Raw genomic sequence first — 18636 nt, 5'->3', positions numbered from 1 at the left:
TATACCTAGACTGGGCCTGTCTCCTAAGAGTAGGAAAACCAGCCTTGATTTTGAAACAGTCTTTTCTGCCAAATTCAACTGTCCACCGTTTTAAAAAGAATAGATCTAACTCTCTGCAGGACATACTGCAATACAGAAAGCCACCTAAAACAAAGACATGAACTCAAAAATTTAAATGGTTATTACCTTCCAACGTACTACTCTCTTCATTATACCACTCCCCAAAATGTACTTATCCTTTTTGTTTATAATGTATTTACTTACTGGCTTACTGTATTTTCTGACTATCTTTCACCATCACTATCACCTCTATTATCTTAGATTTTAAAGGCTTTCAGGGTAGGAACTGGCAAAGACTTCCATATAATAATTAAAGCACCAAACACATAGTTAACACTCAGCTTATGTTAAATAAATGAATGCTTTTAACAACGTCAAGGCAAGGACCCTCAATGGCAAACCCAAACTAAAACCTCAAGTCTAAAGGTATTCAATGATTTTATAGAAAATAAATTTCTGAAGTGGAAAAGCTAATGTGAAAGGGCCATAAATACCTGCTGGAACTTATATAAATCATTATACTTTTCATGGAAGTCCAAGTTCAAAAGTTCCTTCTGAAGTCCTTCCAAGAAGTTTTCGCTTTGGATGAAGTTTGGGATCACACAGTGAAGAAAGGGGTCCATGTCCATGACAATGGCTTCTGTGGGGAGGAAAGCATTATCTGTGACTTTTCCCTTTTGTATATATATATATTTTTTTGCGGTACACGGGCTTCTCACTATTGTGGCCTCTCCCGTTGTGGAGCACAGGCTCCGGACGCGTAGGCTCAGTGGCCATGGCTCACGGGCCTAGCCGCTCTGTGGCATGTGGGATCTTCCCAGACCGGGGCACGAACCCATGTCCCCTGCATCGGCAGGCAGACTCTCAACCACTGCGCCACCAGGGAAGCCCCCTTTTGTATTTTTGACCTGTGAGCAGCACAGTAGAGAGAATACAAAAGGGATGGTCGTGAATTTTCAGAAATCTAGTACCTAAAATTTAAGATTTTGGGCAAGAATTATAGGCTCTTCTTTTTTTTTTTTCCTCCACTTAATACTACTTTTTAAAGGTACTGTGCTTAAAAATATTAGTCCTTAAGATGAGTACAAACGATGTCACTAAATTAAGATTTCTGCTCTTTTTGGGGTTTTTTAGTTCAACGGTTACTTATTCAACTGAATGTATTTTACAGTCTTAATTCATTTCCCCCCAAACTTCAAATGAGAGTAGCAAATTAAAAATGAGAATAACAATACTGGTAGCCAATTTTTCTTCAACCCTTTTTCTTTGCCTAAGTTACTGCTAGAGGAAGTTATAAAATACATACTTCTTAAAAAAAAAATCAGGTCAGGCATAACCTCCTCTAACTCTTTGAGTTCTACCTCAACGTTTTACCCACCGCTTCTGGTGGGACAGATTACGTACCCCTCTAATACAAACCACCACCACCTCCCACCAGCTGCCAGGCACTGTGGTGCTTTAACATGCATTATCTCTTTAATCTTCTCAACAGTTCTAAGGTAGACGTCATCACTATCTCCATCCCACACATAAGGAAACTGAAAAGTCCCTGAGTGTCCAGAGCTTACACTCCAAACACTAAGCTACCACTTTCTTTGTGCATCCGGGACACCAAGGACTCATCTCTTAAAGCACTCAACCACTGAAACAAAAATCATGGCAAACTTTAGAAGGGAAAGCATGCTGCATTAAGCAGAGTTCTTATCCTATCAGGTGATATTTGAAGCTGAGGCTGGAATCATTTGATGAAGGTTCCTTCCTTTGGTCAAAACCATGTTTACCTTCATGGGTCACGTTGCTTAACTACAGACCGGCACAACTGAGTAAGCTCAGGTGCCTGCTATTTGGCAGCTCCCAACAAATGCTCTGGCTACGCTATCATGGAACAAACGAGCGTTACCTTCGGAGGAAAACCGCAAAAGCCCTCGACTATGTGTCCAAATGTTTACTGGTCCTTACTCAGAAAAATATGTATTGATGCATACATACATTAGCTTATTAATCACACTCAACATGTTTCTGAGGGAAATACTATTAGCTATCCTACTTTACATAGTAAGGAGCTGAACCCATTGCCCAACGATGCACAATCAGTGAAGAAGATTCTACCTCACCTTTAATTCCAGAATTTCCATGAACTTGCATGCCCTGTACTTCCCGAAACTCCATGGCCTTCATTTCTTCCTCTTCTAGGTTTCTAAATCCAAACTGAACTTGGAAAAGGGACAGCAGGCCAGGCAGGAGAGTCGGAGGTGGCAAAGTCACGCTCTCTCCAAGAGCCTCTTCCCCTGTGGCCTCGCTGCTCAGGAATCGGCTAGAATGCCAGGACTTTTTCAGAGGCCCCCGACCCGACGCTGCGCCTCCCCCTTCACAGCACCCGCTTACCGTGGCGGAACGGCGTCCTGCGACTCCAGGCCTCAGCCACCTGCTTTTTCAAGGTTTCCTCCGTGACAGCATCCGAAAACTTCGCCATCACCTCCTTCTTTCCCTTTTTCCCAGCCCGGCCCGTGACGGGCTCAGCAGGCCTCTTACCACTCATCTCCTCGCAAGCTGCAAGACCCACGTCACGCTAACCTAGCGGCTTTTTTCCTACGGAGACTGCAATTCCCAGAATGCCTCATTTCCCGTGTTTCTCCACCGCCATCTAATAGGAAGTACCCAAATAAAGGGAGGCGGACCCCATACCCGACTTACCAATGGGAGCTCCAGATATTGCGGCCATCCCAGCAGCGATTGGATCGATGTTGCTCGGTCGGGCAGGCCACCGCCTCTCTACTTCCTGCCGCCAGAGGCTCTGGCTGCACTTCCGGCGTACATACGCCTCCTCGGGCGCTTTCTTGTTAATGGCGGGCGGCGGTTGCTGAGTGGGTCACAGATAACGGCTGCCCGCACAGGGAACGTCTCCCTGCCACACCTTTTCCGCTCGCCGCTAGTGTCCGAGCTCGCCAGCATGTCCGTGGTGCCGCCCAATCGCTCGCAGACCGGCTGGCCCCGCGGGGTCAACCAGTTCGGCAACAAGTACATACAACAGACCAAGCCCCTCACCCTGGAGCGCACCATCAACTTGTAAGTGCGGCCTGGCCCTCGCGCGCTGTCCTGTCGGCATCTCCTTCGTAGTGAGCGCCCCTAAAGACTCCAGTCCTCTCCTTCTGGCGCACCCTCGGGGGATTCTGCTTCTTCGACCTCCAGCACCACGGGGCTAGAGTCCTAGTTGAGAGGGTTTTCCCTTTTTTGGAAAGATAGCTTGTTCCCATGCCCCTGCATTCAGTCATTGTAGGAAAACCCCCTTTGCTGTGAACTCATTCTTTCCTCACCTCTCCGGAGATAAGCGGCCGCAAACCGTGGTGTTTATCCTTTAGCATCGCGTGTATGGTATCGTATTGTGTGTTTTTATTTGGTATGAGTGGTATAACGTAGCATCGCTTTTGCAGTTTTCGCTTTGCTCTAATAGATTTCGAGATCTAGCTATAATGCGCGGGTTTAGTTGTTTTCCTTTTGCTTTATTGCGTTTCCGCTCCTGAATACACATTTTATTCGCCTGCTCAGGGCTATCTGGCTTCCCCCTATGCATTCACGTGTCTTCCCTGCCGCAGCGACAGGATCCAAGCGCCCAGGAGGGCCCATCTTGGGAGGGGGCTGCGGCTTTCATTGTGGTTGGGCTTTCAGACCGTGGCGAGGACCACAATGAAGCTCCAGAGATCCCATTGCGGGCTGCGTTTATTTTCAGCATATTTCTGTTTAAGCTCTTCAAGCCATTGCATTTCGAAGCCGCTCTCAAAAGTAACCTCGCTGTGACAGGGAATTGACATTCGGGCTGTGTCTTGCTCAAGAAATTATGTGTGCTTTTTTTTTTTTTTTTTAATAACCTCTGAAAGTTTGTGAGGCACCGTGGTGCTGACTCTAATGGAAGAAAACGGCCAGTTTATGCTGGTCAGTATTTAAAGGGTGCAAGGATTTACTGATACTGGTGTTTCGGTAGGACACTTTAGGTGTTTCTCTATTTTATATTCAAATAAATGAACTTTCTTTCCTCAAAAGCGATTTGAAATTGAAAAGATGGTTATTGTTGTTTTATTTGACAAAACAGGTACTGGAAATTTAGGTAATAAAAATGTTGGGTTTATGAAATCTGGAACTAGTAGATATTGTACAAGTTAATATCTTTAGTTATTACACTAACATAATAGCATTTTAATTTCCTATGATATCTTTAGAAAAATCCTCGTAATATTCCCATGAAATGGGAAAGGCTAAATGTTTTTCTAAAAAATGTGAAAGCACAGCTTCTGGATTACTTTCACTGGTAATTAGAACTAGGACTCACAATTTTCCCTTGATTTACCTTGATTATTGGATCAATTTGCATCAAGCCATTATATGGAACTAACGGTGAAAATGTTTTAATTTTTTTTTTTAACATCTTTATTGGGGTATAATTGCTTTACAATGGTGTGTTAGTTTCTGCTTTATAACAAAGTGAATCAGTCATACATAAACATATGTTCCCATATGTCTTCCCTGTTGCGTCTCCCTCCCTCCCACCCTCCCTATCCCACCCCTCCAGGCTGTCACAAAGCACCGAGCCAATATCCCTGTGCCATGTGGCTGCTTCCCACTAGCTATCTACCTTACTACGTTTGTTAGTGTGTATATGCCCATGCCTCTCTCTCGCCCTGTCACAGCTCACCCTTCCCCCTCCCCATAACCTCAAGTCCGTTCTCTAGGAGGTCTGCGTCTTTATTCCTGCTTTACCCCTAGGTTCTTCATGACATTTTTTTTCTTAAATTCCATATATATGTGTTAGCATACGGTATTTGTCTTTTTCTTTCTGACTTACTTCACTCTGTATGACAGACTCAAATGTTTTAATTTTTGCTCCATTAAAGTTATGGGTTAATGGATTTGCAGTAGTTTTCCTCTCCTATATAAACACAGTATTCAGAAATGATTGTGTTGTGAACTCAGTTCACGTGGGTGAGTAATGGTCTGAATTGAAAACAAGTTCTCTCTTCTCCAATATATTTTATTAGGAAGTATTGTATGAGATATTGCATGAATGCTTACTTTGTAGCCAGCACTGGGAATAATGCTGGGTATACAGGGGTGAGGAAGTAAGGTGTAGTCTCTGCTTTACAAAGCTCACAGTATGATGGGAATACTACAGATGTATCTGGGCTGGCACTCATTTCACAGCTGAAAATTCTTATATTTCATCTTGATGGCATCTCGTGATGGGAGAGCTGGCTTTTACAGTAGAGATGTGTTATAGCTGTCTTTAATTCTTTCTAACTCAGGTTGTGAGAACTAAATGTTAATATATATAAAGCATTTTCTTTTTAATTGCAGGGCACACAGTGCTGTGTGGGATTGCTGCTGCTAGTGATGAAGATGTTAGATTTAGCACTGAGTCTACTGGGGAAATTCTTAAAATCTTTAAAGCATCTTGGAAATAGTTCATTTTAGTTATTTTAGAGCTGCTTCACTTATGCCTAGAATTTGGCTTCTGGGATTAAAGTAATTTTATAAGTTTTGGCAACCTTGATTTGTTCCCCTTTCAAGAATAACTAAGTGGATTAGTTATGCTGTTGTTGATTTCTAATGCAAGGTGTTTTGGTAGACTAAATGCATTGGGGACAGACAGGTGTGGCCAAAGCATTCTTACTCAAAGGCTTATAACCAAAGGCTTCTTATTGTAAGTCTTATGATCGAGGGGTTACGAGGTAGTACCTGTGATGAAATATAAATATGAGTTTTTAAACTATCTTTAAGGAAAAAATCTTACTAGGCAAGAAGAAAACTGTCTTCAATATAAGTCATATTTTGAATTCTTGATAAAGGAGGAGAGAATATTCAGATTACATCTAGTGGGCAAAAGATTCAAATGAGGGGAAAGGAAGAATAGGGATACTGAATAGAATAAATGCAGAAGGCTAAAAGGCTTAGAAGGGAAAGAAAAGTTCATCTGAAAAAGAAAGGTATGAGAAAAGTCTGAAGATTGTTGACTGGGAGAAATAGAAAATAACTGGGGAGATGATGGAAAGTGGTGACTCAGCTTGTAGAAAAAGAGAGATTAACCATTAGCGCCCATAATTAATAGAATTTATGATTAGATTAGTAGAGGAACCCAAGGGCGCATTAGCCAGGTTGGCAGTGTTAGTGTAGCATCCATGATCTAAAACCAGAAGATTACCAGTTATTCAGATAGCCACTCCTCTAAGCATTTAAGGACTTTAAGGATACTGTCATCTGTGCTTGAAAGTTCAAGTATGAAGTAGCAGCTTGTTCTAATGAAAACTCTGGCCTTAGAGTCCAAAGAGCTAGATTCTAGTCTCCGCTGTTTTATTAACTAGTTGTTTAATTTTGGACATATCCTATTGTCTCTGAGTGTAATATATAAACTTTTTACCATGGTTTCCTTATATGTGATTGGTATCTGTCCTGCTAAGTTATGTTCTACAGTTCTCTGATGTTTGTCTTTGGATCACAGGTACCCTCTAACCAATTACACTTTTGGTACAAAAGAGCCCCTCTATGAGAAGGACAGCTCCGTTGCAGCCAGATTTCAGCGCATGAGGGAGGAATTTGATAAAATTGGCATGAGGAGGACTGTAGAAGGGGTTTTGATTGTCCATGAGCACCGGCTACCCCATGTGTTACTGCTACAGCTGGGAACAACTTTCTTTAAACTGTAAGTGTCATTGGAAATTAACAACTTTTAATAGGATTGCTGTTCTCTGCAGCTTTGGAATACAGTTTTAGCTTTTAGTCATTTATCTCAACAAACACTGCTGTTAATGGAGTCTTTAGAAAGAGAAAAAGCATTTTTTTCTCCAGTGCAGTGCTCATTTATTGCCTAAGTACAAATCTGCATGTTTCTGTGTATTGTTGATGTTAGTGACTGAGCTTGATAGGAGCCCTATGAAACAAATGAGTCTGAGTTCAATTTCTAGGTGTCTTTGTAGCATTACTAAGAACAATTGATATTATTTTCTGCTTAAGATGAATAGTGTTTCCTATTCTTAAAATGGGTTACATTTTTATAGATAATTGTTTAGTTTTCTCATTTAAGCTCATAAATCTCTCAATACGTGTTTAGTCCACAACTATTTGACCAGATTGTACCAAAAAGAGAGTTCTCAAATACCTAGTTTAGAAATTTTGAAAAATGCCCCATTCTTAAGATCTAGAGAATGTGGGTCCACTGCTTTCTGGGCGTTTCTCGACTCCATTATTACCAGATAACGTCCAGAGAGAAAAGAGTGGGATGGACTGGTTTCCAGCAATTATGTGATGTTTATGTAGCGGTACCTATTTTGTTTATTTAAAACTAAGGTTTGTGTACTGTAAGTCAGGCGACTTAACATTATGAATTCAGTTTTCTAGCACATTCTCCCCCTCCATTTGACATTAGTTTGCTTTGATTGCCTTATCATGTGATACTGAAATGTGTTATGCAGTTACTTGATAGAAATAATTATTATTGTGTTTTTTCTGTTATCCCCAAATTGTATTAAGTTGAAAGCTGAAATTCTTAACCTTTATACAGACCTGGTGGTGAGCTTAACCCAGGAGAAGATGAAGTTGAAGGACTAAAACGCTTAATGACAGAGGTATTTTTCTATTTAACCACTTTGAGGGTTTCATTAATGCTCATTTAAATACCATCAACTTAATGCATAATCGGGTTTTTTTATGTCTTGAAAGGGATGAGTTTATTTTAACTATTTAGTTTTCAATGAATATAACTTAAACCTGAGAATCTTAGTACAATGTTTATTGTACTAAGCAAGTTGCAAGTTATACTTATACTTCCTTTATCTTAACATTATTTTACATTGATATTGTATATACAGCAATAATGGTTAATGAAACAACATTTACTGAGTACTGACTGCTAAGCACTTTAAGTGCTTTACATGCGATAATTCCTTTACTCATCATAACAGCACTAGGAAGTGGGTACTATTATTAATCCTGTTTTACCGATAAGGAAATTAGAGCACAGAGAGTTCAAGTAACTTGCTTGATGTTATACAACTAATGTGTCGTGAAGCTGGAGATTTGAATGCAGGTAGTTTTATTCCAGAATAGGTGTCAATAGAATTTTGACAAGGGAATGATTCCTGTTATATACCTGTTTTCATTTTTGCCCATATCTTTTAGGCTTTGCCCGAGTTGTGCTACTTCTTAGAAGTTGTTCTAATGTCTGTCTCTAAAGACTTGGGGCCAAATGCATATAGATGCTGGAGGTTTTTGAGATTGTAAGCTGTTTTCATTATTAAATATTTTTCTTTTTTAGCATGCAATCCCCCCACCCCCTTAGTTACAAAACTAATACATATTCTGTACAACAGGTTTGGCAAATACAGAAAGTAGGAGAGACAAAACTAAAATCACCTGTAATTCTACCACTTTGACCTATTGGTTTGTCTTTTTTGTATTTTTTAAATGCATTACAACTCTTAAATATTGTGCTGTGTTTGGACTTTCATTTACATATGGTAGATTGAACCTACCTGCTTACCTCAGCTTTTTCTCAGAACTCTACCGACAAGTAGTAAAGGGGTTTTAGAAAGGTAAAAATCCAGTAGGATTGAGGGAGTGCAAAATGAGATAGCAGCAAGAAAAAACTGTTAGAAACTAGAAAGCAGATGAGCAAATCATAACTGACTTAGCCAGAACCTCAGCCCAGCAGAAGGGCAAGTCCAGGACCCAGCACTGTAGACCACCAGAAAGGCCAAGGAATTGGGGGTGCCTAGTGCCAGTGAAAGAGGGGGCATGCATGGACTGAAAACTGAATTGACTGGCAGTCTGTATAGGATTATTTATATACCTAGATCGTCTTCCCCACTCTGTACATTTAGGCAAATACTGGCTGCTGATTAATTCTCTATAGAGATTGAATCAGAAAACACTAAACAATGAAAAAGTTGAGGAGGTAGGGAGAATACATGAAAGTTTACATCCTGAATAGGGAAACTTACAGACTTCTACCAGTTTAATGGAGGGACATTCTACAAAATACCTAACTAGTACTCCTCACAACTGTCAAGGTTATAAAAAATAAGGAAAGTTTGAGAAACTGTCACAGTCTAGAGGAGCCTGAGGAGAAATGCAAATATAATGTGATATCCTAGATGGGATTCTGGAAACTGAAAAAAGGACATTGAGTAAAAACTAAGGTCATCTGATTAAAATACAGACTTCAGTTAATAAGGAGGTATCAGTATTGGTTCATCAGTTGTGGCAAATGTGCTATCCTTATGTAAGATGTTAAAAGTAGGGAAAACTGGGTATGGGATATATGGGAAGTCTCTGTACCATCTTTTCAACTTTTCTGTAAATGTAAAACTGAGATAAACTGTCTATTTGAAAACAAGAAGAATGCTTTTAAAAATAGAGGCAAATATTGGGGGAAAACAGCTAAGAGTTGAAAGTTATAGCCAGTGGGAGTGGTGAAGTGGGACAGGGAACTGTTCTTTCTCATTACGAATTTTTGACCAATTAAAATATGTAGAATATAGCTTTGATTAACCTTAATCCTATGTTATACATATTTATAGAAATGAAAATTGTGAATTTTGCACACTTATTTCTATAGGTTGGTTAGATGGGTGATTTACAAAAGCTACAGTTGATTCTAGAAAAAACTATTGTATGCCGTTGGCTGGTGTAGGTAATTGATCACCTTTGGTTTTCCATGCATAGCAAGGACATAGAGCAGATGTGTTGGTCCTCCATGGTTATGTTGATGCTAGACTGCTAATTTTGAACTAATAGTGTGTCTTGGGCAGAGTGACACAGATAATAAATAATAAACAAATTATAGAAAGGAAATCCATGTGGGAGGCATATTAGCCATTAGTCTCCATTAGGAGTGCTGCCAAAGATATTTTCTTCACTGAAGAAGGATATTCATGGCTATGTATATTTAGTTGTTTACTGGCTCTATCATTTCTTTTTGACAGATATTGGGTCGTCAAGATGGAGTCCTGCAAGACTGGGTTATTGATGACTGCATTGGTAACTGGTGGAGACCAAATTTTGAACCTCCTCAGGTTAGTGTTCAGTTACATTTGCTGGGCATTTGGGGAAGTAGGAAGCTGATTTAATTCCAGCCATTTAAAAAGATCATAGTAGAATTTGACTTGAAATTTCCTTTCTTCCCTACTTAATTTAAATTTAAAAAGCCAAGCATTTTTTTCTTTTAAAGGAAAATTTCAAATATATACAAAAATAGAATAGTAAAAGTAAACAAACCTCATTACCTCTCATCCACCCTCAGCAGTTAGCAACTCATGGTCAAACTTCACCAACCCTATCCTTCCCCTGACTGCTCCATTCCTGCTGCCCTCATCTTGGGTTATTTTGAAGCAAATCCTAGATATAATTTCAGTTGTAAATATTTTAATGTGCATCTCTAAAAAGTAAGGATCTTTTTAAAAACATAACCACAGTGCTACCATTATCATACTAAAAATAAATAATTTCATAATACCATTAAATGTGTAGTCACTGTTCAAATATCCCTGATAGTTTCAAATTTTATTTTTATAATTTGTTTGAATTAGGATAGTCTCTTTTTTAAAACTTATTTAATTATTTTGGCTGAGTTGGGTCTTCATTGTGGTGCATGGGCTTCTCATTGCGGTGGCTTCTCTTGTTGCGGAGCATGGGCTCTAGGTGCGTGGGCTTCAGTAGTTGCAGCACACGGTAGTTGTGGCTCACGGGCCCTAGGGTGTACCGGCTTCAGTAGTTGCAGCGCACGGGCTTAGTTGCTCTGTGGCATGTGGGATCTTCCTGGACCAGGGTTCGAACCTGTGTTCCCTGCATTGGCAGGTGGATTGTTAACCACTGCACCACCAGGGAAGTCCCTAGGATAGTCTCTTAAGTCTCTTTTCCTTCTGTAGGTTGGCTCCCTGTTTTTCTTTTTTTCCTTGTAATTTATTTGTTAATGGAGACAGGCCATTTAAAGTCCTTAGTGTTTTCATTGCTGATTGCATTCCCCTGGTATTATTGAACACATAGCTTTCTCCTCCATGTCCTATATAAATTGCTTAGTTAGATCACGAGACTGGATTTGGGTTCAGTTTTTTTGCGAAGTGGGTACAAGGCTTGTCATAGGTGGTATATTATTTATCTATTGCTGTATACATATTTTCCCAGAACTTAGCAGCCTAAAACAACAGACATTTATTATCTTAGTTTCTCAGGGTAAGGCATCTGGGAGCTGCTTAGCTGGGTGGTTCTGTCACCCAGCTAAGTTATGGTCAAGTTCTTGGCCGGGATTGCATTATCTGAAGGCTGGACTGAGGCTGAATTATCTGATCCGAAGCTCACACATGTATTTGTGAGCATACCTCTCATTTCCTCCTGGGCTATTGAACTGAAGGCTTCAGTTCCTTGTTGGCTGCTGACCGAAGGCCTCCCTCAGTTGTTGTGAGAGCATCTCCATAGGGCAACTCCTAGTAAGACAGCTGGCGTCCCAGTCTGTTATAACCTAATCTTCACAGTGACATACCATCACTTCTGCTGTATGCTATTGGTCACACAGACCAACATAGTACATTGTGGGAGGAGATACCATGAGACAGGAATCATTGAGGGTGATCTTGGAGCCTGGCTACCACAGGTGGTATTGTTTACTTCCATCAGGAATTTTCTAATGTCTGGTTGTTTCTTTTCATAATGTTAGTAGCTCATGGGTAATAGTTTCCTAGATCTATTAATTAATCAGGATTGTGTTCCTTATGTAAAGAAAAACTTACCAATTATTTGTTACCCTGAGGTATAGTTTGTGTAGGAAGAAACAGATGCTTCTTTTCCTCTACTTACCGGTGTTCAGAAGAGTGAGTTAATTTCTTAGCATCCTCCAAAGTCATGACTTTATTCAAAAAGAGAGTAAGACAAAGACTTGGGTGCAGGTAGTTTGTTTGGGATGTGATCCCAGGAAGCAGCAGAGTGCAGGGAAAGGGAGACCAGAAGCAGCAGAGTTGTTTTTTTTTGTTTTTTTGTTTTTTTTAAAAGGTACATAATTGATCTTATTACACCTGTGAGTAACTGGATTGATCCTGCTAAGGACCATGAGGGATGCACCTCAGAATTGTCTGTTGGAAGGATGGAAGGCCAGGGACTTCCATCTCCCATTGGATGAGGGTTGTAATAACTCCCTTGCCCTTTCATGTTGAGACCTATCACTGGTTGAGAGAATTTCCAGGGCTTTGGAAATGCTTTGAGGCTGAAAAGCAAGAGTGGGATGTTGGAAGCAAGCAAGGGAGCTTTTTGACACTTTAAAGCACAGCCTCCCTGAAATTTGAGGTGGGATGAGAAACCGATGAGAAGCACAAAGAGCATCTCTTTTGGTGACCTTTTAAAGTGTCGTTTGACCTAAAGGGTTTCAATATATTTGATGTATTTTAATCCATTATAATGATTGCTAATGTTACTAATGCTCAAATTTTCCTATCTTTTGACTAATGGGAGCCTTAGTAAGTTGGATCCTGAATTCTTCTGACAAGGCTCTATGCCTTTGATAACTTCTTTGCATGATAAGATGTTCCAGGTCAAGAATTGCACAGAATATTAGCCAAGCAGAGGACTGTTCTGTTTGTTGTCTTCTGACTCTGGTGTAGCTGCAGGATAGAAAGAGAAGGTGCTGTGGAAGCTGGTGCTCATGCTCACTACCTGAGAATTGTCTTGGCGTTAGGAAAGTATAATTTCATCTGGAAATAGTGAAGTTTCTGGTCCAAAGATAAATAGAACAATTATTATAAACTTTGTTTGGTTTCTTGAACATTCCTTGATCTAACTGGCAAATGCTCAGTAATAATACCAACATTTTCCAGGCTACTTTTCTGAATACCCTCATTCACCTCCCCTACCACGGTTCTAGGACAGTTCTCTTAATTCACTGAACCCTAAGCTTGGCTCTGTTAGTACAAGATATGACATAAGGATTGTGTGTTTATTTAGTAAATTTAGGGTATTGGTTAGGTGTCAGTGGGAAAAGAGCATCACACCATGTCCCTGGTCTTTTTGTGTAAAGTGCAGTTGGCTTAAACACCAAGATAAGGAATGGAAAAGAAAGGCTTAAACAAAAAGGAACATATAGCCTCGAGTAGAAGAAAACTGGGGCAATGCTGGTCACTGGTTTGGCCATGGTTTGGGAACTTTTGTTGTATGTGAACCACAGGTCTCACTGTGCTGTTCAGGCTCTTCTCACTTCTTTGTCTCTGTTGCTGCCAATGTGCCTGGTTTTCATGATTGTGTAGGGTACCTCCAAAGTCTAGGATAACTGTCTTGATTCATTATACCCTAGGGATGGCTCTGGTACATAATTATTCTAGCCAGAGTACTGGTTGGGTGCCATTGGGACAGCATAGTGGGAAATAACATAGGCTTTTATAGTTAGATGAGAGTTGGATAGATTCAGTTGAATCCTGGCATTGCTGCTTAGCTGTATCATCATGGGAAAGATACTTAGCCTCTCTGCACAAGTTCCTTACATAAAATGGGGGTGATAATACCTCCTCTTGGCAGCCACTGTTTTTATCCTCCTTTCCCATTACGCCTATTTTCAGCACTTGTTAATTCCCCTGCCCTCAAATACTCCAAAAGAAAAGTAGATTTTTCTGAATGTGTTATGGGGAGATGTAGGAGAGGTGTTCATTATACGCACACAGAACAAAAAGAAGTCTCTATCTTAGACTTGTAAAATTCTCTGTGTTAAAATTCTTCTTTCTCAGGTAGCAACCTTCTCTCTCTGATTCTCTTCATCCCTTTAAATTCTTCAAAATATTTTCTCATTTTTCACAAGCAATTTGACTTTGTCCAGCTGACAAAGACGGCTCACCTGGTGTTCCTGCAGCATGTGTCCCATATGCGTGTGTGGTTGTTGTGGGGAGGAATGTCCTGTTAAATACCTCATGGGCTGTATTTAAACTTTTAATATAGTAAACATGTCCACATCAAGATTCTAGAAAATTTAACTTAGTGATATATTTTTAAAAGATAACTTTTATTAAAAACATTAATATCAGACTTCATTGTGTTTAAACTTCTCAAGCAATAAATCCTATTTGTACATATTTAATTGTCTTGAACAGTTGAATGGTTTACTGCTTGATATTTTATATTTATTAAAGCATTTATTTATTAGTACATCTGTTAGGTACCAGATCCTGGTAAAGGGAAGATTAGAAAGGATTCTTCTTCTCCAAGCAGTTTACAGTATATTGGGGAGTAAACATGTAAGAAATAAATGAAGCCATGGTATACATGTTAATATTTTGTTGGGGTTATAAGTAACTTGGTCTCAGAGGGCTGATATTTGAGCTTAATGTCTGAAACAGGAGAAGTTGGTCAGTGGAGGCATGGGAGGTATCAGGGATGTCTTGGCAACTACAAATTATTTTCTTGTTATTTTAGTATCCATATATTCCTGCACATATTACAAAACCTAAGGAACATAAGAAGTTGTTTTTGGTTCAGCTTCAAGAGAAGGGTAAGTTATTTTGTTTTTGAAGGCAGCCATCTAAAAACTTTTGCAGTGTAATTTCAAGGATACTTCTATTTGTGTTTTTCCCAAGTTCCTTGAATTTGGGGATTTATCATTAAACTAAAAGCACATACCGTTTTTATACAGAATTACCAACTTTTTCTTGGATCTGCCAGTCATGTTACAGGGAAAAGTAAGTAACTAGAGCCTAAAATACCAGATTATAGTATTGTTAATAACTGTTTAGCTGTTTGTATTGATTTTCACATTGTGATAAACTGAAAATTTTAGGAGACAGATAATTGATTTTTTTAATATAGTCTTTAGCTCTGTTGTGTATATTAACAAATAATTACTTCATTTTTTGTTACTTTTAAAATGGAATACAAAATGAATTAGAAGCTCAGGGGTCTTCTCCCCCTTCTCCCAGGGCCAGCACTCGTAAGGTGCTCGTGGTTGTTAACAGCATAGATCTCTTTGGAGAGTCAGTTTCAAAGCTGTGACTATGAACTTTGCTTAAAAGACACAACCAAAGTGTGTTAATGAGAGTTAACTTTTTCCTCAAAAGTTTCTCAAATGTAAAATTGGTTATACTTTACTAGCGAAGTAGAAGCAGTGATTATATAAGAAAATATAGAAAATGAATACTGTTTTATCTTATTTTAGCCTTGTTTGCAGTCCCTAAAAATTACAAGCTGGTAGCTGCACCACTTTTTGAACTGTATGACAATGCACCTGGATATGGACCCATCATTTCTAGTCTCCCCCAGCTTTTGAGCAGGTATGGAAAGTTGGATGTTTTGTGGTTGATAAGTCTAAACTGCCAGATTTAAAATAATCCAAGCCACTTGAGGAGGAACAGTTCATAAATTTTGGTCTTCAAGGAAACTAAGACAGTAGATGGATCCTTAGGTCTTGTGCAGATTAAGCCAAAGATTAAATATGACTGTGTCCTCAGACCCTAAGTTGCAGCATTGACATTCTGGTGTTTGTGCATCTGTTCTTCCCCAAATCTGATATTCTCTACAGTTAAGTTTGAAGTCTTCATTCAAAGAAGAGATGGTAAAATAGTAGTCAGCAATGTATAATAAATATGAGGATAATAAATATGATGGGAGTTACGTATATAAAAATGTGGAGAATTGAATCTCTAGGTATAATACATATTCTCTTTCCATTTGGAAATCTATTCAGGCCCAAGTTGGGGCATGTGGGATTAAGTCCTGAATTTTTACATGGAATTTGATTTTTTTTTTTTTTAAGGCAGATGGAGTGATGAGAAATGTGTGTTGTTTTGTTTTTTAAATTGACTTGTACTGGTTGAGGTCCTTGAGTCAATCAGAATAACATAGTGGTTAATAATATGGATTCTACATGGATTTGAATTCCATCTTCACTGCCTCCTGGCAATGTGACCTTTGACAAATTATTATACCTGTTTCTTTATCTGTAAATGCGGATGGTAGTCCCAGCTTCATAGAATTGTTAGGACTAAATGAAATAATACATATAAAGCGCTTAGAATAATGCCAGGCACCTGGTAAGTGCTTAATAAATGTTAGTTTAAAAAATTTTTCAGTAGTGATTTTGGCCTTCTATGAAAGCTTGTTTAGTATGAAATTGGTCTTTCTATTTTGGCACAGAAATCAGACTTCATCTTTTGCTCCTCTGCTTTGGTCTGCTGATGGGTTACACGGTGAAGTATGGGATATGAAAAAAGTCATATTATTCATTTATTTAAACACTACTTATCAGGTAACAGGAATTGTGCTGAGTGGTCAGAATACAATGAGGTATAATAACTTTTCCTTCCCTCAAGGAAAGTGGATAATTAATCAAATTTACACTCTTAAAAGTTTTTAAATTGTAAGTATTCAGCGATACTGTTATATAATGTGTAAGATGTGACAGGTGGAAGAAAAGGGTGTCTCTGTGTAGAAAATGCCCAAAATGTCAAGGGAGGGTTGAAATGTCCAAATAAATTTCTTTATCAACTAAGGTAGAAACTATGTAAATAATACTGTTTTTAATAAAGATATTGTTCTTTTTAAAATTCAGGTTCAATTTTATATACAACTGAATTCCTGCGCAGCAGAGAAGTAAGGGAAGCCGTCTCTGTGAGCACAGCTATACACAGTGTAGAGTAAACATGCTAGAAAAGTTTTTTTGGTTTTATCTCTTCCCCAGTCCCTAATTACCACCTACTTTCTGTTGTTTGAATGGTAAAGTTAATATGAAAAATTTGATTGTGGTATAAACAAATGTGATAATGTTTAATTTACTTTTGGTTCTACTTATACTTTTTTGTACAACATTAAAGAAAGTGGACTTCTTTCTATTTGTTTTTTTGTTGTTGTTTTGTTTTTTAATTTCACATTAAACTTGTAAAATTCTTACAGGCAAGGATTGCTTTTCCCCCACTAGGCAGGTGAATGTTAAGAGACAATGGCAGGTTTAGGTCAATAAAGTTTGTGGGACCCTTGCTCTGATACCATTCTTGGGGGTATACTCCAAAACCGTGTTGCAGATCTTTGTGATGAGGATCTTCTGTTACTTTTGGGAGCTAGATTTGCTTGAGTGAGTCCAAGGTGCAACTCCTGTACCAGTTTTACACTCTTAATGAGTTGTATTAGAGCAGAACTCCCAGTGTATTACTGACTAGTACATTTTATACCAGTATCACCAGATCTTACTTCACAAACAACAGATCCTAATTAAACAGACGGGAAACTATTAAAATTGACTAGGCTGGGGAAAGTTTTGGGCATTGGTATAAAAAGAGAGAGATCCAGCGCTCATTAGAACCCTCCCCCATAATGCACAAATTCCAACATTTGTGCTGTTGGAATTTATGTATCTTAGTTATTCTTACAACCGTGGTAAAATGGTGATCTGTGAAGGTGAAAGAAGTTTCTAAAAGTGGGTCTGTTACATTTTGAACTCTTGGATTGTAAAGTTAGTTATTTCAATTGACGTGAAGTTACAGTGAAAGAGATGAAAATTTGGTTTTAACAAGTGACACAAAGCCTTTTCAAAAATATTTTGGAATGATCTGAATCAGAATTAGATTTTGTCAGCCTAAGAGAAAAATACCAAATTAAAAAATCTTTTAAAAACACTGCTAAATTAGGATCAAATTTGAGGGAATTAAAAAATAAATCTTAAGGCAAAAGAGTTTGCTGGTCGTGTTATTGCTTAATGGTATATTGTGTATGCCTTATTACAAATGATTGACTGTAGGTTTAATGTAGAGGAAATCTTATAAGATGCAGCTACTTAAAGAGATTGACACAGTTAATGTTTTTAATAGATAGAAATGACCTTTTGGTTAGTTGTACGTCTTTATGGTACTGACCACAGGGCTGTTCTCCTGAATATTGGGTGATGTGAAAGATACATCATACATTATTCCCTATTTAGACTTGAGAAAATCAGACCAAGAGCAGTTGAGCAATTATGTTTATAAACATTCAAGTTTATTTAGTTGAGGTCCTGTCAGATCTTCACACAATTACGTATCTAATAGTGACTATAACTGTGCCCATGCTTAGTAGTAGGTGAGCACCGGTCTCCAGGACCAAAAATGACCAGGGATCTCCTTTGAAAAAGCCCCTAGTTTTGTGGACAGTCATCCTCCTTCAAGTGTAACAGTCCAGCCCTTCTGGTTTACATTCACTTGTTTCTAACTTAACTGTAATTTTACTGGTGAGCTCACTGATGAATCCTACAAGATTGGGGAAGGCAGAGATGGAGATGGCTCGATCTAGCCCACCTTCCATGATTGTTTCTGGAATCCAAGTGAAAAGCTGCAGTGATGACTTGCAGGTGTGTTAGCTCCTGCCATTTGGGGAGAGTGAGGAGAGGCAGACTTTTTCTTGGTGTGATTTATAAAGTGCTGTCAGTAAGGAGTGTTTGAGTTGAAGAGTCATCTGATTCGAGGCCACTTGTGTCCTTTTGTAACTTAAGCTTTGACCTAGAAATTCTTTCTTGAGCATTACTTCCCAGTTGTATAAGTGCTTGAGTCAGTCATCCATACCCTGGGGCTTAAGTGAGAAAAACAGTAAGTTGGCTGAGTTAGT

The 18636-nt window shown here is 38.9% G+C and overlaps 2 protein-coding genes across 3 annotated transcripts in view; one reads left to right on the top strand and one right to left on the bottom strand.

Annotated features, from left to right (window-relative positions):
* The window catches only part of OGFOD1 (2-oxoglutarate and iron dependent oxygenase domain containing 1), a 163736-nt gene extending 161118 nt beyond the window's left edge, over positions 1 to 2618 (bottom strand). The window contains exons 1-2 of the mRNA XM_082862764.1: positions 2446 to 2618; positions 555 to 700 (exon numbers count right to left, since the gene is read on the bottom strand). Of these exons, the coding sequence (XP_082718890.1) occupies positions 555 to 700; positions 2446 to 2599 (300 nt within the window). The 5' untranslated portion in view covers positions 2600 to 2618. The remainder of the gene's footprint in view (positions 1 to 554; positions 701 to 2445) is intronic.
* Positions 2619 to 2913: 295 nt separating this feature from the next.
* NUDT21 (nudix hydrolase 21) lies at positions 2914 to 16895 on the top strand. Of its 2 annotated transcripts, XM_082862769.1 has the most exons (8): positions 2914 to 3126; positions 6548 to 6748; positions 7607 to 7670; positions 10029 to 10118; positions 14488 to 14563; positions 15224 to 15338; positions 16201 to 16312; positions 16616 to 16895. In XM_082862769.1, exons 1-8 carry the CDS (start codon positions 3011 to 3013, stop codon positions 16658 to 16660), a joined length of 819 nt encoding a protein of 272 aa, XP_082718895.1. In that variant the 5' UTR covers positions 2914 to 3010; the 3' UTR covers positions 16661 to 16895. The 2 variants fall into 2 exon arrangements, with proteins under 2 accessions (XP_082718895.1, XP_082718896.1); XM_082862770.1 differs by lacking the exon at positions 16201 to 16312.
* The last annotated feature ends 1741 nt before the right edge of the window (positions 16896 to 18636 follow it).

This window comes from Leucopleurus acutus (genome assembly GCF_964270905.1).
Source record: "Leucopleurus acutus genome assembly, chromosome: 20".
NCBI classification, from domain to species: Eukaryota; Metazoa; Chordata; class Mammalia; order Artiodactyla; family Delphinidae; genus Leucopleurus; species Leucopleurus acutus.
This window is presented reverse-complemented; position numbering and strand designations above follow the sequence as displayed.

What these genes read in the sequence shown, in the direction of transcription:
- NUDT21 (XM_082862769.1), top strand. Translation starts at nt 3,011, where the DNA reads ATGTCCGTGGTGCCGCCCAATCGCTCGCAGACCGGCTGGCCCCGCGGG. An exon ending in CAAATTTTGAACCTCCTCAG is followed by an intron (nt 10,119 to 14,487) that starts GTTAGTGTTCAG and finishes TTGTTATTTTAG; the next exon opens with TATCCATATATTCCTGCACA. An exon ending in ATTTAAACACTACTTATCAG is followed by an intron (nt 16,313 to 16,615) that starts GTAACAGGAATT and finishes TTTAAAATTCAG; the next exon opens with GTTCAATTTTATATACAACT.